The 26996-nt window shown below is 41.0% G+C and overlaps 2 protein-coding genes across 3 annotated transcripts in view; one reads left to right on the forward strand and one right to left on the reverse strand.

The window, feature by feature from the left end:
* The first annotated feature begins 4617 nt into the window (after positions 1–4617).
* On the forward strand, positions 4618–17705 carry LOC134467879 (high affinity immunoglobulin gamma Fc receptor I-like). Of its 2 annotated transcripts, XM_063221853.1 has the most exons (6): positions 4619–4677; positions 7715–7750; positions 7973–8188; positions 9143–9427; positions 9810–10052; positions 16968–17705. In XM_063221853.1, exons 1-6 carry the CDS (start codon positions 4650–4652, stop codon positions 17579–17581), a joined length of 1422 nt encoding a protein of 473 aa, XP_063077923.1. In that variant the 5' UTR covers positions 4619–4649; the 3' UTR covers positions 17582–17705. The 2 variants fall into 2 exon arrangements, with proteins under 2 accessions (XP_063077924.1, XP_063077923.1); XM_063221854.1 differs by lacking the exon at positions 7715–7750 and having other exon boundaries at positions 4618–4677.
* Positions 17706–26275: 8570 nt separating this feature from the next.
* Positions 26276–26996, reverse strand: part of slc17a7b (solute carrier family 17 member 7b) — a 36686-nt gene continuing 35965 nt past the window's right edge. The window contains exon 13 of the mRNA XM_063221475.1: positions 26276–26574. Within this exon, the coding sequence (XP_063077545.1) occupies positions 26276–26574 (299 nt within the window). The remainder of the gene's footprint in view (positions 26575–26996) is intronic.

Here is a 26996-nt window from a genome sequence, read left to right on the forward strand (position 1 = left end):
CTGCCTTACACCAACGTTTCAAGCGAAGATGATGGAGATATAATGACATAAGGATATTTTCTTAGCACGATTTGGCCCAATTAGTAACAATTTATCTTTGTTGGAATGCCACAACCTACCCGAGTATTGTTGCAGGCAGTTCTGAAGGCAAAAGGAGGTCCAACCCAGCACTAGAGAGGTGTTCCTAATAAAGTGTTCGGTGAGTGTACATGGTACCCCATGGCTGTCTTGTATCATTTACCTGTATGTCTTCATGTTACAAGTTATGATGGTGGTGAACGCCAATTTCCCATTGGGGACAATAAAGTCTGTCTGTCTGTCTATCTACAGTATCTATCTATCTACAAACTGTATATACCACATTTTGTCCATACACAGATTCTACTGGTCCAAGCTCATGAAATTGCATGCATGATTTACTCCTACCTCCCCTGTCTCTTGTTGGATGCTCTGTTGTCAGTGCTGATAGCGGAGCCCCTGTGCCTGTCTGTCTCTTCACATTTTCCAGATGGCCTTAGGACTGGACAATGGTGTAGGCCTCTGCTCTAGCCAATGAGCGTCTTTCACTGTCAAACCAGAAAATACGTGCTGTCTGTGCAACACATGCAGCTGCTTGTTATACAAGTTTAGAGGCGCACACACACACATGCACACACACGTACACACACACACACACACACACACACACACACACACACACACACACACACACACACACACACACACACACGCACACACGCACACACACGTATACACAAACACGTACACACGCACGCACACACTGTGAATAGAAACTGAGTGGACAGACTGAATTGTTTACTTTCCCTGACACAGTTTCTATGTCTGTGTTCAAAAAACAGAAACATTACATCACTAGGTTTTTAGATGCGTCCTAGCATCTCTATAAGAGGGTATGTCCATCCGTCCATCAGTCTGTCCACCTGAAACGCATTCTTTAAATCGGCCAAAACACGATATTCGCCGCCATTTTTCGTGTTGAATTGTCTTCATTCATTTACATTAATAAGCAACAAGTGGACACATCTTTGTCCGCCTGTCGAACTTGTTTTATCATCTCAAACTCATTACTCAAGATATCCTTTTCAAGCAGAATAGGACACATCAGTTGGAGGCTGTAAAAGTCACGTTCGTGGTTTTACAAATAAGCTCACAAGCTGGTAATGGAGAAGGAATTGCGCTAATTGGACATCAGCTCATTCACTGAGAACAATATTTACTCTCTTAAACTAGCATGTCTGCCAACATGTCGCCTTTGCTACTCAACCGCCCAGATCTTAGAATTGAAAGCATGACTATACACGCAGGTGCAGTAGTTATCTTGAGCCCAGAGTATGACATGTAGGCCCAGTGGCCCACACTGGGCATTTATCATGCTTCTCTGCATCATATCAAGGTTAGGACTCTTCTGTCAAACTGGGCTACTTCTGAAATTGGGCTGACTAATAAAACATGGATGGAAAGGAAAAGGATAGGGTAGGTTTGGCAGTAGGCTTAGCTACACAGCAAGGCTGTATCGAGTTAGTACTTCTTCTGAGTTGTTTCCAATGAAGCTGTACAATAGATATATTATTGCCCTAATGAGTAACACTTTCCTACACTGAACGTGCAGTCTTTTTTTACGATATTGCACCGAACACACACGTCTGCCTCTAACGTGCACAAAATTGACATGAAATACACACCACAACACGTTCGTGCACAAAATGTGCCCGCGTACGTGTATACTGCAGCAAGCGCATCGAGGGCCTAAAACGAATAACAGGAAACATACATAAACTGATCACAGATTATAGTTGGAAGATAGGAAATGTGTCTGTCCTGAAGCCATGTATTCTAGAGCAGTGGTTCTCAACTGGTGGGTCGCGACCCAAAAGTGGGTCGTGGAGGGGTCATGGGTGGGTCGCGGAGCCTTGGTGTAAAAAAAACGTAATTCTAAAAAAAAGAAACCAACTTTTCCTGCAACAATATACAACTTTTATTGATAGGCTAGTGAACTCCGTGTCATCTGTTGTCATAGATACAATCTGAATGTTTATGCGAGATAGATAGCGTGCAACCAGTCATTCGAGTCTTGGTTACATTTTGAGAATTGCATTGAATTGACCTGAACGCTAAAAAAATTGGGTCGCGACCGAATGAGAGCGGAAAATGGTGGGTCCCAAAACTGTTCCAGTTGAAAACCACTGTTCTAGATTATAATAAAATCATAGTGCTGAGGACACACAAACACACACACACACACACACACACACACACACACACACACACACACACACACACACACACACACACACACACACACACACACACACACACACACACACACACACACACTTAACCTGCTTTAAAAACCATGGCGGCTTTTCCCCTTATTGTAGCTGGCACAAATTCCAGTGAATCCCACACATTCAGTGCAGACACTGACCATTTCAAGTTAGTTTAGTTTTAAGATGGGTCTGAAGACAGTTAGCACAAGTCAATGTGAATACTGAGTTACAGTACAAACTAGACCAGTGATGGGCAACCTGAATTCATTAGTTACAATTCAGTGCCATATATTACAAATGACCTGGTTTGACCTGGACTTTGGCTCACCAACGAAGACCTGCCAAATGCACATACAGTATTAGAGTACAAAGTACACTATGAAGTACATCATGGCCCAGTCCCTGAGATCAGTCAAAGACAAACAAGATGAGAGGACGAAGAATAACAGACGGACCGTTAGGCAAACACAGAAACCACTTAGATTAGCATAAGTGGTTCCTGATTCTCAGAAATGTGTCAGCCATCTATTAGAAGTTCAATCACACCCCGGCAAATTGTTCAAACCACACTTGTACCAAACATCTCATATGATGGTACATGTGCAAAAATAAACAAACCATAGAACCCTGTATGCATGACTCATCAGATGGCTAAAAGGGATGGACACTCTGCGAAAAAAAAAGTGTTGCATGGAAAACAACAGCCAAAAAGCAATGTGATGAATAGATGTTTCTAAATTGGTTGAACTATGCTATGTAATGTATATCCAATATACACAAAATTGTTGTTCAATTAAACCCAAATCAAAAGACACAAACTTCACGTTGCCTCATGCTTCTCATGTGAGCAAAGAGAGCACTGATGAAGGCAGACCAGTGAAATGTCTGCTCTCAACTCGCCTCATGAGGAAATGGAAATGAAGCTTCTAACTCCTTGTGCTTGACCAGGGTGTCTTTTTCAGTGTAAAAGAGAGCCTGAACCTGCTCTCACCTTTGAACTGTTTGGGCCCATGCACCTGCTTATTTCTCTACACATCTTGCAAGCATGAGCTTGTGCATGAGCACAAGAATATCCTTGCTTCCTGCCTTATGCCTCTGGGAAGCAAGTTTAACAGTGTACTTACAAGAATGAGAAGATAACTGCTGACATGTCAACAGTTGAGAAACTCAACTCACTGACACGCAAAAAAGGCCTGAGTAATTTATAATTAGCACGGCTGTCAGCCAAGTCACTGTCTGAACGCTACATCCTCTTTTCAAATGAAGCATCTCTGAGCAAACTGACATACATGTTAAACTGTGTAGTGTGTGAAAGTGAAAAAGTGAAAGCCCATTGGGAAACTCCGACTCCCATTATCATTGTGACACAGCACAGAAGTGAACACTGCACACAACGAAATTGCATTTATGCCTCACCCACCCGTGCAAGAGGGCAGCCCTCAATGGCACCCCAAGGGAGCAGTGCGGTGGGACACTACCATGCTCAGGGTACCTCAGTCATGGAGGAGGATGGGGGAGAGCACTGGTTAATTACTCCCCCTACCAACCTGGCAGGTCGGGAGTTGAACCGGCAACCTTTGGGCTACAAGTCTGACGCCCTAACCGCTTACCCATGACTGCCCATGACTGTGTGCATGTGTTTATGTAAGCATGCAAAGTCTGTACTTTGATAAATGCATGATTCTACTGTGGACAGTTTTTTTGCCCTTTTAGACATATTTCAGAGTCCTTTTCAGTCCCTTTCAGAGTAATTTAGATTTTTTTTCTGTAACACTGCTATTGCATAATTACATGCATATCTCTCCCTGTCACATTAACCTTCGACCTCAGGTGACTTCAACACATAGCGCCTTGTCTTGAGTGCTCATTATGATCAGCTGGTTGGACAATATTTGTGGCGAGATGATTCCTTTTCTGAACTCATCATCAGCACCCTCTGCATGACAGAAACAGGCAGGCACCATGTGCTACTGAATGGCAACTCTTGGACGAGTGCCACTCAAGTGAAATCAAAAGCTGGATAATTACAATGAACCACTAGCGAACTAGTAGTGAACGGGACCAACAATTACTTGTTCACTGATACAGGATAATGGAGGTGATGGTTTTGTCTAAAGAGATGTGAACAGCAACAAGTTCCAGACTTGACAATGTCCAGTAGTTTTGTTTCTCTCAAAGTGAAAGTTCTGAGATTAGGGCGTTTATTCAGGCATCAAAGGGAAATGGGTGTTGGTCAAGGGTTAACAGACACTTCCTGGAAAAACCGAGGCCAAGAGCTTCGTATATAGACTTGTCATTTCGACTCTTGAGTCACTATTTAGTGATTCTTCTCTCTGGTCTGGATGTTGTTTTCTCCTGTCCATGATGAAGATACTCCTCTTACTCTCAGGTGAGACACAAAATACTAAAACATTTAAAAAAAGAAGTAGGGCTATAGATTACAACTGCCTTTATTACATGCATGATGGAATAATGACAAAGAATAAAGCTACTTGTTTGTAACTTTTTGAAGGTTAGGCAAATATTTGAAGAGTTCTGAAGTGCATTTCTGATGAGCTGCTGCATTTCTTGCTGTACTTGATAATACATGTAAATATTTATTTTAAAGCACATTTCAATGGATATTACAGTTTTTAAAATGATTTTCAAGAGATTTAAAATAAAAGTATTTTGGCAGATTTCCATTCCATATGAGTGCAACATAGGCCTACCATGGGGAATTCAAAGTGTGAAATTCAAAATAGGTCATCCTATATCAACTATTTTCATTCATTGTTGTCTGATTGGCTTTCTTGTTTTACTGTAATTGTGAGGGCACATACTGTACGTCTTGTAACCAAATTGTTCTCAAAAAGTTTTAGGAATATGATTTTTATTCATCTATTTTATTCTAGTGGCCTTGTGTAAAATCTGCTTGCTATCTACTCATCGGGATGCCTGTGTGATTCTCCTAAAGCATACAGTAGCACTTTGTTATGTGTCCTTCTTTTACCAGACATACAGTGCCTATATAAAGTCTACAAACCCCTGTTCAAAGTCCAAGTTTTTGTGAAATAAAAATAATGACAAATTATTTCACAGAATTTCTACCTTTGATCTAAACTACTAGCCTGGACAATGCAATTGAAAAACAAACTGGCTGCATAAATATGCACACGCTTAAACTTAACATACTGTTGCAGCACCTTAGGATTTCATTACACCACTCAGACTTCTTGGCTGGGAGTCTATCAGCATAGTACATCTTAATATGGCAATGTTAGCCCACTCCTCTTTGTAAAGGCACTGCAAATCAATGCGAGTGCATCTCCTGCCAGTCCTCCTCAGATCACCCAACAAATGTTTGATGGGATACAGGTCTGAACTCTGTCTGGGCCATTCCAAAACCTCAATGTTATTCTGGTGAAGCCATTCTTTTGTTGATGTTAGGGTAATTCTGAGAGATTAAGTTCCTCTGTATCTTCACCTTTCTAACCCCACTCCTTGACTAAGACTCCAGTTCCAGCTGAAGAAAAACTGTCACAAAAAGCATGATGCTGCCACCACCATGCTTCACTTTAGGCATGCCGTTGTTTGGGTGATGTACTGTAGGCCTACAGTGTTGTTTTTGCGCCAAACATACCTTTTAGAATTATATCCAAAACGTTCATCAGACCAAAATACATCTCCTACATGCATTTGGGAGATTACAGATGACTTTTTTTTTTGCAAAATTTACTCTAGGTTGAACTTTTTGGACATAATTCCAAAATGTATGTTTGGTGCAAAACATCACCCAAATAACACCATGAAGTGAAGTATGGTGGCAGCATTGTGCTTTTGGGCTGTTTTTCTCCAGCTGGATCTAGGGCCGTAGTCAGGGAGGAGGGAGTTATGAATAAGTTAATTCCAGACAGTGTTGAAATAAAACTTTTGTCCCCCTGTTAGAAAATTGAAGATAAAGAGGAACTTCTTTCAGAACGACACTGAATCTACCGTATGCCTAAATCAAAAAAGGATAGGCTTCACAGAATAAAATTTAGGCTTTGGAATGGCTCAACGAGAGTTCTTAGAATTCTTAGTTCTGAGTTCTGAGGGGTGACCTGAAGAAGATTGTGCACAGGAGATGCACTCGGATTCTGACAGATTTGGAGCGCTTTTGCAAAGAGGAGTGGAAATGTATTGCCACATCAACATGCGGCACACTGATAGTCTTACATATGAGTCTTACTCAAAAAGTGCTGTATTAATAGCCGAAGGTGTTACATTAGTTTAAAAGATGTGCATATAATGTTACCAAGTTAATTTAAGTTTTTATTTTGTATTTTCGGTTTAAAGCTTTTTAAGAGTTTGTTTTTCAATGACATTGTACAGCATGGGTGGGGAACGTCTTTGGCCCTTGAGGTCGTCGTATCCATACCCGATATAATTTCAATGTTATGCAGTTTCACGTGAAATATGACACGTTTTGTAAAGAAATGTTGAATATCCCATTTGCAATACAATTAAGTAATATTTTCAGGGGACCTAAAGGTGGAGTCTGTTGTAAAGGTGGTCACCTTCATTATAGGGCTGAGGAAGGAAGTGCAGGGGGAAATCTTGGCTTGTGGTCATAGTGCACCCCTTGATTCAAGATTCAAGATTCAAGGAGTTTACTGTCATTGTCAATGAAGGCAACGAAATTGTGGGTGGAGCAACAACACTGCGTAGTTTGAAGTAGGCCTATAGAAGTAACCAAAAGAAGTAGTCAAATAAAGTCTAAATTCATGAGATGTATCATGAAGCATGATAAATGAATGTAAACAATAGTAATAATATGAGTAATAATGAATTAATCAAGTAAATCAAACAGTAAAATGAGATCCCCTCCCCACAATTCAAGGTTAAAACCCCAGTACTGTAGATATTTTTAAGGTGCACAACACACACACACACACGCACACGCACACGCACACGCACACGCACGCACGCACGCACGCACGCTCGCACACACACACACACACACACGCACACGCACACAGCTTGAAAGGCTTTTTAAAATTTGAAGAGGCCCCTCGAATGAAAAAGGTTTCCAACCCCTGTTGTACAGGTTAATAGTTTATATTAAAGGTGAAACAGCTTCTTTTTACATCACAAAAAACTGAACTTGTTGCCTCTCTCCTGACCTTCTGTACAACCATTTTAAAGCCAAAAGTTCAAAAAGGGTAGACCTTTTTTAACCCATTACCTCTCCATCAGTCACCATGGGTGGATATCATTGTCACATGTCTATAATCCCTTTAAGTTTAATTACATAACCTATTTGTTTACATTATATGGTCTGCTCTCCCATACAATATGGGATGAACAGTGTGTTTCACAAAACGTAGCAGAAATGCTGTATATACAGCAATGTGGTAGTATTACATGCCATATGACATGATATTTCTCATCTGCAACCTTGGCAGTCTGCTGGTTCCTGTGTGAGGCACGAAAACCAACAAGTAAGTGAAACACCACTCATGGTGAAACATATCTAACAACCATGTCAACACGCATAGCAAACATGCAACGCAACAGAACAAGCAGAAACCACCTAAATACATTTTAAAATGACATGCAATAAATGGTGAACTACGTACATCATCACACAATTTCCATCCATGATTGCTTTTCACTTTTAGTAGTGTTTTGTTTCTTCAACATGCCTCTTTTTTAAATTTCAGTCAAGATGGTCGCCAAGTATGGCCTTGTGTATGCCGGTGATACCGTACTGCTCAAGTGTAGCAATGTGCCTTCTAAATGGTTCTTCAACGGGAAACGCATGCCATCAAACACTGAGCAAGTTCTGATCCTGCCTGCAGTATCCAGAGATGACAATGGGTACTATCAATGTGCAACCAGCACAGGAATAAGTGACCAATTCAACATCACAGTCCTTGGTAGATATAGTTACTGTAGGCCTATTTTCAGACATCTCTACACAATGCACCTTAACTGCATATTATACACTGTATACTGCACTGTATATATACTACAAATGATACTTTAATTTTAACTGAAATGTGTTTATGTCAAACTAGTACCGGCATCCATTCTTGATAGTATCTTTATATTTTATTTTCAAATAAAGACATCCCAGTTCAAGCCAAAATATCACTAACACCTGCATTTACTGCCTTTTCAAATCCCCCCCCAACAGAGTACCTGCCTCCTGCTTTCCTCACGGTTTCATCTGAAAATCCAGTAGTCTACAATGACCAGTCAGTGTTGCTCAAGCTATCTGTGGATGAAGACCTCACAGATTGGAAATGTTTTGTGCTCCGACAGTATTCATTATATGATGTGAACATTCCAAAAGAAAAAATGGAGGGCAAGAATAGCACTGAATTTTATGTGTCGAGCGAAGGGAAAAACCCAGGGATCGTCTACTGCAAACACAACAGAACACGTAGCAATTCTGTCCTTCTCAGGAGTTCAAGTAAGAAGGAAACCTTGATGACTATTTTTCAATTGTCAATTTAGGCGACGTGTTTTAATTACAATAACTCAAATTAATGGCAGTGCAATGATTTAAAATAATTTCCCTCACATGTTCAGGACAATACATACAATTATTAGGGGGGAAATATATATACTCATAAATGTTTTGTCCTGGATATATTACATATATATAATTCTAATTCAGGCATCAAAATAGCTGAGCCAATTTTTAAGTGTGTACAAGACACTTTCAAAATGGCCAAATAACAGGTCTCAATAACACACATCAAGCTTCAAGTTCCGTTGGGAACCAGACAAAAACCGATAAACACAGAATCCATCCTCTAAAGGCCCAATTATTACAGGCTCCAAATCCTGCTGAACACTAACCAACTTTTTCATATCTTTCCCAGATAAGGAGGTACTGTTAGAGGTCCCCCCAGAACCTGTAGTGTTGGGGGAGCCCCTCACCCTGAGATGTGTGGTCCAGGGAGGAGCGGCCATTCGTAAGGCGGTGTTCTACAAGAACGGTAATGTGGTCCGCAGTACAAACGATGGCCTCTACAGCATCCTAGCCGTCACTTCCAACGACAACGACTCCTACAGTTGCCAAGCTGACTATCAATACACCTTTACAAATCCTAATGGAGCCTTGAAGACAGGGGTCAAATCTGATCCTCAAACAATCACCATCAGAGGTACCATCATCTACGTGTACATACAAAAATTAGTTTGTCAAAGTTTATTGGCGATATGCAGTGTTACTTGCTAGTCGGATGTTTCTTTGTTTACTCCAATCCCAAGATAAGCCTAGATAAAGGCTAAATACTTGCTTTCCTACTCTGAACAATTTGTTTATTGAGGCCTTTTGTTTTGCTGTGCACTTCTTTCTTACTGCTGTATTCTAAATTCCTTTTTATAGCCGCTGTATGAACTCTTTGTGAGTGACTTTGGATACACGTGTTTTGATAAATGTAATGTCATGTAATAACCTCCTTCATTTACTCACATCCTAAGAAACTCCTGCCCCACCGAGTGCATTCCAGCTGCGTTATAATTTGTCGTTTTATTTGTTTGCAGCTCGTCCTCCGACGGCCCATGTCATTAGCAACAACCAATCTCTAGAGTGCTCCTGTCCCGACTGCCCGTCCTCTGCAAGCTTCAACTGGTACTTTCGAGAGTCCAGTGCCGCACGCAAAGAATTCTACTTACACACCAAGGGGACCAGCATGCTCTACTACTTCAGCGCTGGAGAGTATGTTTGCCGGGCATTCTGGGAATATGGAGCTTCAGGACTTAGTAAGCCTAAAAACACCGCCAAAAGTAAGTAGAACTTATATTTTTTCACAAAGCCAACCACTTGCAATACTGGGATACATTTCTCGAAAGTGTTCTCCACCTTCTCAACAGTCTTCTCGCTCACTCACTCAACTTGTCTTCAAACTAGTGTTGCATCGATCATAGTCGACCTATATTGGCTAAAAATAGCCTGATCGTATGGGCAAAAACATGCCGATCAAAAAGCCGATCATGTCACGTAAATTACTAATTTTCTAATGCGACACGTATGTCTCATGGGTCAAGGAAAGTCATGGGTAAGCGGTTAGGAAAGTCATGGGTAAGCGGTTAGGAAAGTCATGGGTAAGCGGTAAGGGCGTCAGACTTGTAGCCCAAAGGTTTTCGTTGTGACTACCAACCCGCCAGGTACACTACTCCCTGTCGAGCGCCATTGGGGGCTGCCCCCTTGCACGGGTGAGTGTGTGAAGTGTGCAGTGTTCACTTGTGTGCTGTGGAGTGCTGTGTCACAATGACAATGTGAGTTGGAGTTTCCCAGTTGGGCTTTCATATAGGCTACAGAACTGGCAAAAGGCTACAGTAGGCCTACAGGTGCATCCTCAGTTTCAAAGTGAGAGGTCCGCACACTTAAAATCCTACAGTCAGCCTTTGTCCTGCACCTTTTACTGGGATGTGCACAATCTTCACCTTCAACTGACTACAGGTGCATCTTGACAACACAATGACAACACAATGATTCCTGCCTACACTTTCTTGAAAGTGTGTGAGATAGATGTAAAACGTGCCGTATGCAATGTGTAATGACGAAATCCCTCGAGGTGGAATTATCCCTCGACAATTTAACACCACTAACTAACCTTATCAAACATTTAAGATTGCAACACTCAACTATATGCAGAGTATGAGAAACTTGACATTCACAATACCATGAATAATACTGAAGCTATATTACCAACATTTCTAGTCTGAAATTTGAAAGACATAAGTTACTGTATATTACATGCATAAGTTATAGTACATAGGCCTATGCAAATTATGATTATGATTAGTCTACTTCAATTTAAGAAATGTCTATATAGTTAGATAACTAAACGTTTTTGGGTTTTTTAAACTAGGAGAGATTCCAATTCTTTCTGAGATCAGCAGTGATCAGTGATAGGCAGATCATGATTTTGATGATCGTAATCGATGATCAAGCCAAAGAAAGATAATAATAATAATAATAATAATAATAATAATAATGCATTTTATTTAAAAGCGCTCAAGGACACTGTACAGAGAGAGGCAAAATAAAACAAGACAGATAAACAGATTGTAAACAAAAAATAAATATATAGAAAAATAAATAAAAATAAAATAAAACAAAATAGAGTTAAAGAATCATAAAGAATAGGCTAACTGAAACAGATGAGTTTTAAGTCTGGATTTGAACAGGGGTAAAGACTCAATATTGCGGATGTCAGGGGGAAGCGCATTCCACAGCAGAGGAGCAGAGCAACTGAAAGCTCTGTTCCCCATGGTGCTGAGACGGGCAGAAGGGACAGAGAGGAGAATGGAGGAAGAGGAACGGAGGGTGCGGGAGGGAATAGCAATGTGAATAAGATTAGATAAATAAGGAGGGGCAAGATTGTGGATAGCCTTGAAGGTGTGGAAAAGTATTTTAAAGTGAATTCTAAATGTGATTCGGAGCCAGTGGAGATGTTGGAGTGCAGGGGTAAGATGGTGACAGGAAGGGGTTTTAGTTATGATGCGAGCAGCTGAGTTCTGGACCAGTTGGAGCTTGTGGAGAGATTTTTGAGGGAGACCAAAGAGGAGAGAATTACAGAAATCAATGCGAGAGGTCTGTGTACAAGAATGGAGGTAGAATGGGAGGTGAGAGAGGGGCGGAGACGGTTAATGTTGCGTAGGTGGAAATAAGCAGACCGTGTGATGTTGTTAATGTGGGAGAGGAAGGATAGAGAGCCATCAAGCATGACACCCAAACTCTTAACTTGAGGGGAGGGGGAGACAGGAGAGCTATCAATTGAGAAGGAGAAACTATTTGTTTTGGATAAGGTGGATTTGATGCATATAAGTAGGACTTCAGTTTTATTAGAATTCAGTTTAAAAAAATTGGAGGTGAACCAGGATTTGATTTCAGAAAGACAGGTGGTGAGGGAGGGGGGAGGGAGAGTGTCAGAGGGTTTGCCAGATAAATAGAGCTGGGTGTCATCAGCATAGCAATGGAAATTAATTTTGAATTTGCGGAAGATATTACCAAGGGGAAGGAGGTAGGTGATGAAGAGGAGGGGCCCCAAAACAGAACCTTGAGGCACACCAGAGGTGACAGGGGAGGGCTTGGATTTAAAAGACTTCATTTGAATAAATTGAGAACGGCCAGAGAGATAAGAATGGAACCAGTCAAGGGGTGTGTTACTTATGCCAATTGAGGAGAGTCTGTGGAGAAGGATGGAATGAGAGATGGTGTCAAAGGCTGCACTGAGGTCAAGGAGAATGACAATAGAGAGTAGGCCAGAGTCAGCAGCAGAGGCGATTCCTCTTTGAGTACAAGGGAGGCGCCGCCTCCTGTCCAAAATCACGGAGAAATAGTATGTAAACTAATGCTTTACACGACTTAATATCATTGCTATTTCAGACCCAGCTCCATAGATGCATGTGCTCAATTTAGAGATTAAACCAATCTGTAATAAGATCCCGAGGCTCGCACGAGTTTTTTTTTCCGCTCATGACAACGCAAGCGAGTCGAGTCTCAATGGACTTCAATGGCATGTGGGATTGTGCGCTTTTTCAATGGCAAAATGCTAAACGGTCATTGGCTATTGCCGTGAATTTTTTTTAATTTTGAGACTGAGCCTCACTGGGAGTGAATGGAGAAGAGAGAGGAGGGGGGAGGGACCGGAGACTGGAGCTCCGACTTGTGATTGGGTGAACCCCGTGTCAGTAGGCTACAGTAGTTGATTTCATTTCGAAATGCGGATATGTTATTAATTTGACTGAGAAGTTTCGTCGTGATAACCTAACCAGTGGGGAAGCTATTCATTGCGTTGTACTCCAGTTTTGTGTAGGCCTACATATTCTTGTAAACCTGTGTTGCGAATAAAGTCTTAATAGTGGCACGTCCTTATCCTTTTTAATCTCCCAATTCAAAAATTGAGGTTGCCTACTTTTCGTTATTGCTAGCTTGCAAGAAAGCTAGAGAGCTATGCAAAATGCCAAGCATTGTGGATTAAATTCTGGCGAATTCCAGTCGTCCTTATGAGGAGAAAATGAATATCAAGGAGCAGAGCAGAGCACTGCCTAATATTGACTTGGTGAAAAAGGTAGGGAAGAACAAACGTTTCTTTTGAGCGTTCGTGGTGTCTGATCAACTGGTTAACTGCCAAGTCCCGTGAGTGGCGAGTCCTTGTTTCCTACTGTGTTGGCAATGTCTGGTAAATAATTAAAGATTTTGCGACCTCTAGTGGTAAGTTAAGCCGTGCACCCAGTAATGAACAAAGACAACGAAGGCAAACTCAATCACATCATTATGTGGCGGAGGTAGGCCTAATGAATAATAATAATAATATAAACATTTCCCTATGAATAGGCTACAAGGGGGATAATGATTACCGGTAATGATTAACAAATTTGTTTCAACAAGAGTCCTTCAGTGTGTGAGGGCAGGCCATATGTGGCTCAGGACCAATGTAAGATGTGTGTCAAAATTGACCATCCCCCCCACCCCTTTTTTTGCGTTCTGGACATATTGTAATTGAACAGCCTCCCCTGTTTGACAGACTACCAGCCGCCACTGGTCACCAGCCATGAGCAGGTCATTAGTGATTTTAACTAGGGCTGTTTCTGTGCTATGTAGGGGGCGAAAACCAGACTGGAAGTGCTCATAGAGGGAGTTAAGAGTTACGTAGATGGGAATGGAGTTGAGAAGCTACAATTTTTTCTAGAATTTTGGAGATGAACGGAAGGTTGGAGATTGGGCGGAGGTTGTTGTAGTCAGAGGGATCAGAGCCAGGTTTTTTTAGTATAGGGGTGACAGCAGCAACTTTGAACAGAGAGGGTACAGTACCAGTGGAGAGTGAGGAGTGGATGATGGCAGAAATGAAGGGGAGGAGAGAGGGGAGGCAGGATTTGACAAGGGTTGTGGGGAGTTTTAGAGAAATGCACCCCTTGCATTGGTACCGTGTTATGTCTAACCTTTGAAAAGCTGACACCACTTAAATGTTCTCCACATTGTGATACAGAAAGAATTTTCTAGTACATCTTGTCTCAATATTTTAGCGTCTACAGATGTTGTCACTTCAATCTGCTCACGTCATTACCTTACCGCGGAAGCGTACCATGGTCATTACACCCTGTGGCCATTCGGAATGCGGAGGCAGTATAGCACTGCTTTTGCAGAGCAGTGTCTGCTTGTGCTTCCGTGCTTGTCCCTCCCCCAGTTTTAGTAGTAGTAGAAATACAGTCAGCAAATTGCATGTTTTATTTAGACCACCATGTGAATTTAAACTCGACTTATTTCTGTCTTTCATTCACCGTCTCCCAATCCGCCCCTAACTTATTTCTGCACTATTCAAGTCAGGAACGGGTATCCTCAGGATACAGAGTTTGCATGCCTACAATTTGAACCGGTAAAGACAATTAAAACCGAGTCAATCAGACATGAACACCATTGTAATTAAGTGTGTCCCGTAACGCCAGCATGAGAGAGATCGAATTTTAAATTTGGCGACGACATTCTGTCTTCAAAACTGGCATCGGCCGCTTCCAATTTAGGACCACCATTATTCAACCGTTTCCACAACCTCACTGATCACAGTTGCTTCATCTCTAACGCCAGGGCTAAGAATAACGAAAATAGCAAAACAGAGTAGGCTAATAAACCGTAATGGAGAGACTGAGGAGACATGAAATCAAGCGTCGGAGTTGGGACCATTTTGAGTGGACCGATGTCGCTTGCTTTGTGTATCAAGCAAGCCTGTCTCATTTGTGCGATGAGCACAAAAACACAAATTGAACCACTCGTATAGAACCTATATGTGTGTGAGTCAAACAGACATGAACAACATTGTAATGAAGTAGTGCCCCGTAACGTCAGCATGAGAGAGGTGCTTTTACATTTGGCGACGACATTTTGTCTTCAAAACTGGCGCATTGGCCGCTTCCCCTAATGTTGCAGGCTATTAGGCTACCAGAGAGAGAGAGAGAGAGAGAGAGAGAGAGAGAGAGAGAGAGAGAGAGAGAGAGAGAATCACTTGAGAACGAACAAATGCGGATAAGATGAAAAGCCTCCCTGGCTGCGCAGACATTGTTTAGTTTAAAAATGTTTAGCATATGCCTACTGTTTTTGAGCATAATTTAGTGGCATCTGGGCTACACTCGGTGCATTGATTAGTCATGTATAGGCCTATAGCAAACGGCAAAAATGCAGGTGGGGACGTGCATCTGTTCTGTTGGTTATGGCTACGAGAGTTCTGCATATGTTCCCTCGCAGAACACTATAGCTAAGGCCGTGGCAAAAGGCTACTCTTATTTAAAAAATAATGCAAACGAAAATACGTCGTAGCCTACCACACATACATAGATAGGCCCATGTCTTAATGTTGACTAATAGGCCTAGGTTAATTAATTGGCACACGCTTATGAAGTTGCCCCTCGCTTGATATGCGCGGATAAGATGGAAAGCCCCGGCTGCGCAGACATTGTTTAATGGTTTAAAAAAATGTTTGCCATAAAGTTTTTGAGCATAATTTAGTGGCATACACTACACTTGGTGCATTGATTAGTCATAGCAAACAGCAAAAATGCAGGTGGGGACGTGACATCTGTTCTGTTGGTTATGGCTACCAGAGTTCCGCAGGTGTGCGCCTGTCCTTCCCTCACAGAACCCGACAGTTGCTTACACTTAATTTTGAGCACGAAAACAGTCGTATCAGACATATCAGTCGCTTGCTAATTTTTGCCAATGTGACAACATTAAATTCATTAGGGATGTGTAGGTTAGGTTATCACCTCAGCTGTTGGCGATGTGAGATAAATAGCCAACGCTTAAACGCTCAAACGCTTAAACGCGGCGCTGTAGGTTACTGCGGTGAGGTTTATTGCACTCTCCGTAATTTTTACCAAATGAAAAAAGTATCCACATCCAGAAAACAAGTCTTAAGTTGCAATATTAGACGTTTCAAGTCTTGCAATGCGAGAATCGGTAGGGGCTTCATGCTACACTCAATTTAGGTCTACACATTTTGTCAGAGCTTGCATAATAATAGCAATTCATCCGATCATCATTTTTTTTTTTTTTTTTTTTTTAAGAAAATTCATTAGGCTATTTATTCTTTTTATGACTCTTCCTACTTCCTGGAGGTGTTCTCACACAATTTAATTAGGCATGTTGTTATCCGCTGAATCGGTGCGCGCTGGTGAATATGAGCATATTAATATGCCGTCAGCATCGTCCAAAATATTCCATATGGTAATAAATGTTGCCAACACATTTGCGCTTCTTCACCACTCTGTGCTATGGTTTTGCTTAATAAAATAAAACTGGTATGATGCGTCCTGGTCAGATGATATGAAGAAGAGAGAGAGAGAGAGAGAGAGAGAGAGAGAGAGAGAGAGAGAGACAGAGACAGAGATCATATATATATATATTTTTATCCTTCTGGATTATGGGTTCTTGGGTCCTTATTGGTCTCTCATTACAAACCTGAACATGCGCTACCACGTGGTAAAGCGTATAGCGAGCGCTCCCAAGTGCCACCTGGCGGTTGTTTGGGTACACTGCAGCTAGGCCCGGTAGGTGACGCGATAGATGACGTGGCATTGCCGCGTCAAAGGGTGTGCATTGTATGGGGACCATCTGTATCATAATTTCCAAGGTCACTTCACATAAACTTCTTTTCAAATTTGTTCCTTTAACTCAACCGTTTTCATCTCCGTTCCCCTCAGGTCCTCCATCCAACCCATTATGGATACTCTTCATTGCTCTGGGTCTACTCGCACTGGGTGCAGTGATTTTGGCGATTCTGTGTTTTAAAAAACGCGGTGCGAATTCCACCGAGCGGGAAGACATGCAGATGAACAGCTTGAGCAAGAGAAGGAGGAGGGCGGCAGAAGGGGACGAAGAAGATGCACAGGACAACGCCTACCAGACCCTGACAGGCCAAGAGAAGACAGAGTATCAGACTCTCCCTGCCAGTCAGGGCGGCGGTGGAGACGGGGGCTACGAAGCCGTGGGGGCAGCCAAGGCCAGGGAAGGGGCAGACGGTGGTTACGAAGCACTTAAGGTCAAAGGGCAGAGCGACGTGTACCACACTCTGCAGCAGCCCAGCACCTCACAGGGGGCGCAGGGGGAATACGAGGCGTTGAAGGGTAATAGGCAGATTGACACCTATGAGACCATGAAGCAGCGAGAGGCAGAGGGGGTAGGCGTTGACTACGAGCACATTAAGGAAGGTCAGACAGGTGCTAGCGATGAGGATAAGGGGTTATACCAACCACTGGGAGCTACAGGTGGGGACGGGGGCTATGAGGAGCTAAGAGCTAAAAGACAAGGACTGTGAAGAAGGAACTAGAGGAGAAAGGGAAACATGGAAAAGACTGAGGTGAAATACCAAAGTGATACCTGCATGAAAGATGCAATGAGTAATCACCTTATAGTCTTTATAACTGCCCTTATTTACCATGGGGGGGGACGGTCATACAATTTCCCATTCCCAAATATGCAACATAAGGGGCACGTAAGGTAAGCGTACCCATTAAGCCCACCAAAATCTAAATTTCTTTATTTTTCAATCATCTTCAAATATTTTTTTTGTGAAATATTTTGTTAAATAGTAAGATTTACCTCTCTTCTCAATGTTTGTCACTGAGTTGATGGATATTTCAAAGTACAATATGAAGATTTTTTACGAGAAAAGTGAAAAGTCTGACTGGGCTTAAATGGTACCATTGGTACCATTTAAGCCCACTTGTGTTCCAAATAAGCTCATATAGTTATTTCTCTATCAAAATACCTGGTGAGGTGTGTGAATTGAGTTTAAACAGTGGAGCCTACATGGCATAAATGGTTTCAGACCAAAAATGTAAGATTTGCTCAAAAAATAGTGCATAAAACCTAATTAAATATTACGGCATCTTTTACTTCATATACTTCATAAAATTCTTCATCCAAACAGAGAATTTCTTTTTTTCATTGATTATTGTTAGTTCATTACATTACGCCTTTTAAACCAACAACTTGGGATTGTACAGCACTTTTTATGTCCCTCAAAGGCATTTTTCATAAGCATGCATGCAAACTTCCATGCATTTCAAAGGGGTGTACCATTTAAGCCCACCTTGTACCCATTAAGCCCGCCTATACAAAACGCTATTTTATGGAAATAATCAACTCCACAAAACATTTCATGATGCATTTCCTTAAAGACCAATGCCAAACAAACTGGAATATGCTTAGAATTCATACCTAACCACCTTAAGTCTTACGGTATAGTAAGATAAAGATGGTGTGTGGTTGTATCAAGAAAATATCGGCGTGTGCTCGCTCATAAAACACATCTTTCCATTTGAAGGGAAATGCTATAATTTAGTAAAACACTGCATGTATATATATAAAAATCATTACATTTACCTCTTAGTTTACTAAATATGAAAGTATTTTCAAAACATTTGACTTAAACTAGCTGATATTCTATGATTTCTGACATGTCCCAAAACAGCAAAGTTTTGAGGCAACTTCTTGTCAGTAGTCCAGAGACTGGATTCACTTGGACGGGAATAACTCGACGATAAAAAATTTGATTTGTTTGCAATAAAAAACATTTTGTCAGTTACTAAACCCTTTAATTGGATAGGGTGATGAACAACAAAATTCACCTTTTCCCTTTCTTTAAATTGACCTCAAAGTTGAAAGTGGGCTTAAAGGGTACATGGGCTTAATGGGTACGCTTACCTTAAGTCTCATGGCGCTGGGAAAGTAAAAAACTTTGACTGGGGTGTAATGGACTGATCAAACCTATTTTCCGATCCACCTCGCATTCTCCCCTCGATCGCACATATGCTGTACCTCAGAATTAATGATAACCAATGGCGTGATTGTCGACTACACTTGTCAAGCGATTTGTGAGTTGTCTGCGTGCAGAATTATGTAATTATTTGGACAACGCAACAGAAGTCACATGTCTGTCGTGCAGTCACTTAAGCCGCGGTGCAGCGGTAGGGCTGGCTGTGGAACTTCAGCCTTGTTTCACGTCAAGTACGTGAGACACACGTTGTAGTCTCTAACCCAGTTTCGCACAAAACATAAAATAACATTTCTTGCCTGCCGACAATGAGTGATCTTACAACGGCAATCCAAACTTTTAGAATTAACTGCTATCATATGTTAAATCCAGAGCACTTGCCAAATGGAATCAGGATTCAGCTTGACTCGATCCATTCAATCCCATTCAAATTTTTGCGAGTTACAGCCCCATGGATAGGAAGTAGAAGTGTGTGACTTAGGTGCCCCATTCCCTGATTAGGTAAAGCAGTTCAGTGAGTCACACATCCACACAGTCCACATGTAAATAAAAAATATCAAATTTAAGGCAAATAGGAATACCATACTACAGATTGGTGGTGGTTGTAAATTCAAAAATGTGAACTGTGCAAAAGAAATATTGTCACCTAAATGTTACTCTAAGAATCGTTGAATATTAGATGTCCATGGCCACAAAACATTTAAATTTACAAAACCTCTTTAATTTAAACAATTCATCTATGAATGGCCTTAATCATTCAGGCCATAATGTACGAATTGGTGGTGGTTGTAAATTCAAAAACGTAAACATGCAACAGAAATATTGTAACCTAAATGTTACTCTAAGAATCGTTGAATATTAGATGTCCATGGCCACAAAACATTTAAATTTACAAAACATCTTTAATTTAACCAACTCATCTGTGAATGGCCTTAACCACTCAGGCCATAATGTAAGTTACTGAACATAGAGTGAAATGTAGGCATTTGCAAGTACTCTACACACTGCTATTCTTGAGTGAGACGAGCTGAACATGCTTACCGGATGACATTCACATTTTTCAAGATGTTCTTGTGATATATGTACATAGCATGAACAGCTTTTGGGAACCTGAATATATTGTGCCCTCAGCCATAGAGGAAAAGGTCAAAAGGTTGGGCGAGTGGGTGAAAACTTCAGGCTGTTTATAAAAACTAAAAGATGTTGCTCAGTGTGATAGCAAGCTAAAATTGCAGAGCAGGCACTGCATGTATTGCATTCTTATAACATCGCCTGCAGCACAACATGTACATAGAACACAATTACCACTTCAAACTATCATTCATCTCGTGACCTTCATTATATCTGCATTAGTGTAACTATAAACTACAAAAAAGTTGTGTTTTTAAATAACTTTAAATAATATGAATGGTGTGTGCACATACTGTAAGTTATTAAAGAATAAATCAATGGCAATGGGAGAACGTTTTGAGACTATGGATTTGGTGAGGCTGCGACCAGGATCATTCCACATTGATTTCAGAGTTGTTTAGCAATAGCCTAATTATCTGCTCGAAATGTTCTCCCTGGTGATAACTAATTGCTGGTGATAAATCATTGCTTTTCCTTCTTACTATATACCGCACTTTTTTTGTCCTGGATAATGCACTTTTGTTCCATTCTTTTATTGCATCGTTTGAGTGGCACTTTTGAATATACTTTTGTTATTTTTATAAACTTGGGGAAAATAATTTGTTTGTTGTGCAGTGTCATTTCATTTTTGTCTAGTCCTCTTCATTTGTGCCACACGAGCTGCTGATATGAGCTGTTTGGTAAAGCCGAGGCCACATTCACCTAACAATCAACTAGGCCTAGGAACTAGGAACAGCAGAGGTGAAAAGAGTACAGAAAAACTATACTCAAGAAAAAGTATCTTTACTTTGCCTTATTCCTACTCAAGTAAATGTAGGCCTAAGCCTACCTATTTAAAAATCTACTCAAGTAAAACTAAAAAAAAGGCTACTTCACTTAAAATGTAATTTGAGTAAAAGTACTTAGTTACTTTTAATTAGCTTTCCTCTTGAGAATTCAATGTTTCTTTTTCTTGAATTGTCCTCTATGACCTTTATCTTTTGCTTGGCACCAGCCATCATCCAGTACATTGATCCACAATAGGTGGGACAATAGTGGAAATGATGCATGCAATCCAGTATAATCTTTCATTTCTGTCAGATTGTTTTATTGTGCATGCCATTTTTTCAGTATCAGCCCATTTTTTTTAAACTCAGTGCTCAGGCGAGGTGCCAGTGTAATTGAGTAAAGTAGGCTACTTGAGTCAAAATGTACTCAAGAACAAGTAGGCCCTAAAACTAATTTTAAAAACTACTTCAAAAATTATACAATACTTACAAAAAGATACTCAATTACAATACTTGAGAAAATGTAATTAATTGTTTACTTTCCACCCCTGGGTGAACAGGCAACTTCACTGTTGTGCATCTACTGTACCTTCGAAGTTCTGACGATAGCTGGTGATGAACTCCTTCAGCCAAGCATCTCCCTTTGAAACTTCAACCAAATCTCTAACCTGCCACAGAAAATGAGGTACCGATACATTTTACTCAGGGAGGGTGAATGAGCAGTGGTGGTTCTTCTCAGCCTCTCCCTTCATTAGTGACATGGTCAACAACGATATGTCCTGGCTCTCCTGCACAATTTAGAAGCAAAAACGTGTATTTCGTTTGTTACATATTGGTGGCACGAACATAGAAAACGGCATTATTATTTTTTTGCCACCATGCCAAATCCAACATTGGGCACATTAGTTTAGGACGGCTATAAGGGCATCCAAAGGTAGCCTATCATTTCATGTTAGTTACTTTGTTTGACAAACTTACTTAACAAAGAAGTTTTACCTCCAAGCGCCTCTCATCATTGTATGGTAAGTAGAAGAAGGCCGTTGAAATTACGCTTTCAGGAGGCTAGCGCTATGTGTGAGTGAACCGAAGCTCACTGAACTTCAGGCGATTCATGGCCATTTGATATCCATGAATGAATGTTCCAGGTCCATAACTTATATCTTTAACAGTAATTAAAATATAATATAATGTCCTCTACTTCAGCTTTTACTGCTGGTGTTAAACATTGCTTGCTTGCATACATACACCTTAGATGCGTGAAGAAACTGGCAGCGTTTACTTTGTCCAATAGATGGGGGCGTACAACTGTGCGCAGAGGCCAGGCGCGCGCACATGGCTCGAGCTACATTCAAAGGTCAAAGGTGAGTATCCTCATAAGGTTGTTATCGATGTAATTACCACAGTGAATCATATTAGTTACTACAGTGAAACCATACTACAGTAAAACCACGAGAAGGCAGCTGCGAGTCCAGGGACAGATTTAGGAATAAAGTACCACTACAGGAAGTAGGTTTACAGTAAAATATAAAGTAAAAATACTTTAGGTTTACAGTAAAATATAAAGTAAAAAAAATATGTTTGGTTTACAGTAAAATTGTTTACATGTAAACAAGGTCAAAAGGCTACATTATGTAGCCCCCCCAGAAGGCAACTTTCGCTACAAATGTACATAGGCAGTGTCATTACTATGAGCTTGGAATTACGTAAGGGTAACATGTCTACCACCTGTACTCAACACAGCACTTGAATTTTACAAAATTGCACCCTGTCACAAGTCCGCTATTTTTCACTTTTGGCCAATCAGGGGGCCCCAAGCAGGTGGGGAGCCCCTAGGCTGCAACCATATCTAGCCTGTGCATTAATCCGGCCCTGTGTGTTATTATAACTTATAGCCTACCTGATTTAGACACAAGTCACTTCTCCAAATCCGCATCCTTACCCCTGCCCTCGTTATTGTTATAAGTCAGTTTTCTTTTGGACATTCATCTAACCTTTAGGTGATCCAGAGATGTGGACTTGTGACTTGGATTTGAGTCACACTTGAGTCACAAATGACTTGACTTGGAAATATAAATAAGGTTTTCTATTGGATATTCATTCAAAAATGAATGTAATATTTTTGATAAACTCCACTTGTTGTTGTGGACAAATTCCCTGATGTGCCACAAGGCTTAATTTCTTTCTGACTGACAATTAATCCACCCATGTGAGCCGAATAATCAAAATATTCAGGCGCTTCAATGTATCAGCCAGCAGAGGGAACCAAACTCCCACAATTTTACTGTGCTGTCTCTTCAGAGGAGAAAACTGAGTGCAAGTCATCTGCATCTACAATGGCTAGGCAATGATGGAGAAAACTTAAACGTAGAGACAGAGGAAATAGTATTGGCTACCAAATTATGTAGTTAATAAAATAAAATAAAATAAAATAAAATAAAGGCAGTCTCTGTCCAAAAGGAGATGCTGTCTAAATGTGTCTTTTGTTCTCTGCCGAAGAGCAGTTCCTGGCTGATGGCAGTATCAAATATTTAGCAGGTCTTGTGTAATAGTGTGTGTGTGTGTGTGTGTGTGTGTGTGTGTGTGTGTGTGTGTGTGTGTGTGTGTGTGTGTGTGTGTGTGTGTTTAACTGTGTTTCTGTGTTACATTACAGCTAGATAACCTTCCAGGAGCTCTCGGAGGGAGTATCCCATTCGTCAGATCAATAAACCAGACCAGGAGGCAGAGGATCTAAAAGTAACTTGAACCTGAATATCGGGAGCAAGGGGATCCAACCTCCAGGGGTCCTCAAAGCTAACAGAGATGGGAGAGAATCTGGCGAGAATCTGAGCGATAGAACACAAATAGGGACCAGCTTGTAGTATAGACTTTATTTTGAAACATTGGAAGTGTGTTCCCAATGTACACACACCGTCTACAAGTATACAAACTTGCAAAGGTTGAAAAGACAAAAAATAAATGATGTTCAAATTATGACAAGTGTTCAATATTAGTTCAATCTTTAATAACAAATAATAATATTCATCATAAATATCTCTTCTCATTTTACACATTTTCTTTTTGACATGTACATGTTTTATACATATACATTCTTTTGTTACATGTAACAGCAAAGAAGAAACATTTGAATCATAAAATCTGATAATAAAATGTACACAGAAAACAAAAGAAAAGAAAAGCACACATAGAGGAAGTGGCTGAAGACTCTACGGCACCCCCTCCTGGACACAACGAGGAAGGCTTACCACATAACTGTGAACACATTCCTGTGTATACTGAATGTGTTTTACCGACCAGTGACGTTTCTCAACTACTCGGACTTGAAATAGTGTTCATGTTTTTAAACCCTGGTGTTGTAGCAACGCTCAGAGTGCACACGTGATTCGTGCTGGTGGGTGCAGAATCCAAAAGGACATTTATTGCTTTTTTATTTCATATGATACACAGATATGGCTCTGTGTGTGTGTGTGTATGTGTGTGTGGCTTTATAAGTCGATGTGGAATTATCTTATGTAGTACAAACATGGTGCAGATAACACCTAATAGAAATACTTTCTTTTTGAGTCCAAAAGCCTTGAACACCAACACCTGAGGGGGGCAAATGTTCAGAGGAGAATGTTCTGAGCTGAAGAGATAATTATCGATAGAGATGAAACCAAGCAAAGAAGGGCGGGAGTCATGTGACAAGAAGTGGAGAGAGGTGGAAAAAAGAGATGGTAGACTTGGCTCATTATTAGTTGTGAGTTTCTGTACTCATAGATCCTCCTCTTAACTGAAATAAACCTTCAATCAGAGGTGCAGTGTGCAGACTTTGTCTCTCCGTTGTTGGTATGCATGCTGTCAGTCATTAAGTAAAGACAGTTGATTGGATCAGACTGAGGTGGCTAATTACCTTGTGTGACAGGCATCAGAGATGGCCAGTAATATCTGAGCTCACAAGCAAGTCAGCCTCATCCCTCATCTCTTTTCCGGTCACACCCTCTCACTGTCAGTGGGCCCTGTGCATTCTTTTCATAGGCTGACGGTTAGACATGACAAAATGGTGCAAATCAACCCATAAACAAACAAACAAACAAATAAATATAAACATTCAAATTCTGAGAGGGAATTCAAGAAGGTAGTTCAGTTGCAATTCCTTTCACCTGGAAAAGGTGGTACAACAGCTAATGAAAGAGCATGGCGTCCTCATTTTCTTAGCCAAATGAAACATGCAGGCTCTCTATTGGCAGATGTACCACTTTCTGTGGATTAACTTTGCCAGGTGTAGAACTTAGCTGCTAAACATGGTCTTGAATTACCTCACAGCTCTGTTTTTTTTGCACTGAAAAACAATACAAATGTACCATCTCAGTAAAATAACTTATCTCCAAAGGATCATTGTCTAGGCTCTCCATATCTTTTCCAAAACGCCTAGTTTAATCTATTGTAAGAGTTAAAAACAAATACTTCTACTGCACTGTACATCTACTGTATGTAAAAAGATGTGTGAAGGGTGTAGTATGTCATTAAAATGGGTGCTTTTTAAAAATGGTTATTATTCTACATTTTTGAAAGGGACCAGTGCCACATTCAAGCCACATTGAGTAGTATATTATATTGGCACAAGAGAAATTAACTTTCTTCCTCCTACTCTGTGATATTTCCAATCATCCAATATTTCCCATGTTTTATTTGCTAATCAATTCATTTCTCCTATCGTTTGAGGCTTGCTACAGTGGTTAGGGTGTATACCATGATAATTGAAGGTCCGACTAAAACGTAACTGGTCATAAAATAGTTATTGAACAAAGTGTTCAATGGTGCCGTCAGCATGAAACAGGTTTTGACTTGTGTGAGTTAGCGGTTTAGAGCACTGCTGTGAAAATGTATCACGTCACATATGTCACAATCAAAAAACATCTTCATAATGAACATAACAAACATACACACACATGCAAACATCAAATATTTCGCTCACTGCTCAAACACACACACACACACACACACACACACACACACACACACACACACACACACACACACACACACACACACACACACACACACACACAAACACACACACACACTTCCAATAACACACCCCTTTTTCTTTGTGGTTCATCTCTACCTTTTCTGTTTTTATGTAATCTTTGGCTTCACTCATTCTCATTTTTGCCCTCTCTTTTTAATTTGTCCACCCCACCTGGCCTATTTTTCTCTAGTGTCAGTCTTTTCATATCCTTCAGACCCAAAGCCCAGCCATACAACCCCACCCCACCCCTCCCTCTCCATCTCCATCACCCCCCCCTACCCCCACATTGCTCTCTGTTTACATCTACTCTTCTCTCTCTCTCACACACTACGTCAGTTCCCTGTCATCCTCTCCTCCATAGAGGTAGTTGTTGGTGCCCGCCGGCTGTACGTACTCTTCCGTCTTGTCCCAGTCGTTGACCCAGGCGCCCGTGCCACCTCCTCCGCCTCCTCCCCCGCCCCCGTTGGGATTGGCGTCGGTGACGGCCCCGTAGCCCGCGCCGCCCGACGTCCTGTACAGCTCCTCCGTCTCGTTGGCCAGCTCATCCTCGTCCAGGATGCCGCACTTCTCATCGCTCAAGTTCTCAGGCTCGGCCCACGGCTGCTTCTCCCCCGAGGCAAATATACCTGGAAGGGAAGACAAGGTCAAAACGTGTGCGTAGTATACTGCCCTACAATTTCAGAACGCAGTATAATTCAAAATGCCAAACTGAGAAAAAAAGGCTTTAAAGTTTCCTTTCTGTCCACGCGACTGTGTTGGAGGTAAAGTGGTGATGACACTTCCATATAATACTTTTTTATGGTGAAATTTTTCTCATTACTTTTTAGCTGAAAAATCATTATACTGCGCTCTGTTGTGGTATTAGGCCTACTGTCTACACCAAAACCACGGTGTCAATGGAGAAGTGCAGTATAATTCGCATTATACTGCGTTCTTGGCTAGTACCACGTAACCTCCTAAAACCAAAAAGCGCAGTATAATCAGTTTTTTGCGTTTTTTTCCGAAACGGGACCAAGTTGGGCCAAAAAATTTTAATACAAGAAAAAGA

This window comes from Engraulis encrasicolus, chromosome 17, assembly GCF_034702125.1.
Source record: "Engraulis encrasicolus isolate BLACKSEA-1 chromosome 17, IST_EnEncr_1.0, whole genome shotgun sequence".
Lineage (NCBI taxonomy): Eukaryota > Metazoa > Chordata > Actinopteri > Clupeiformes > Engraulidae > Engraulis > Engraulis encrasicolus.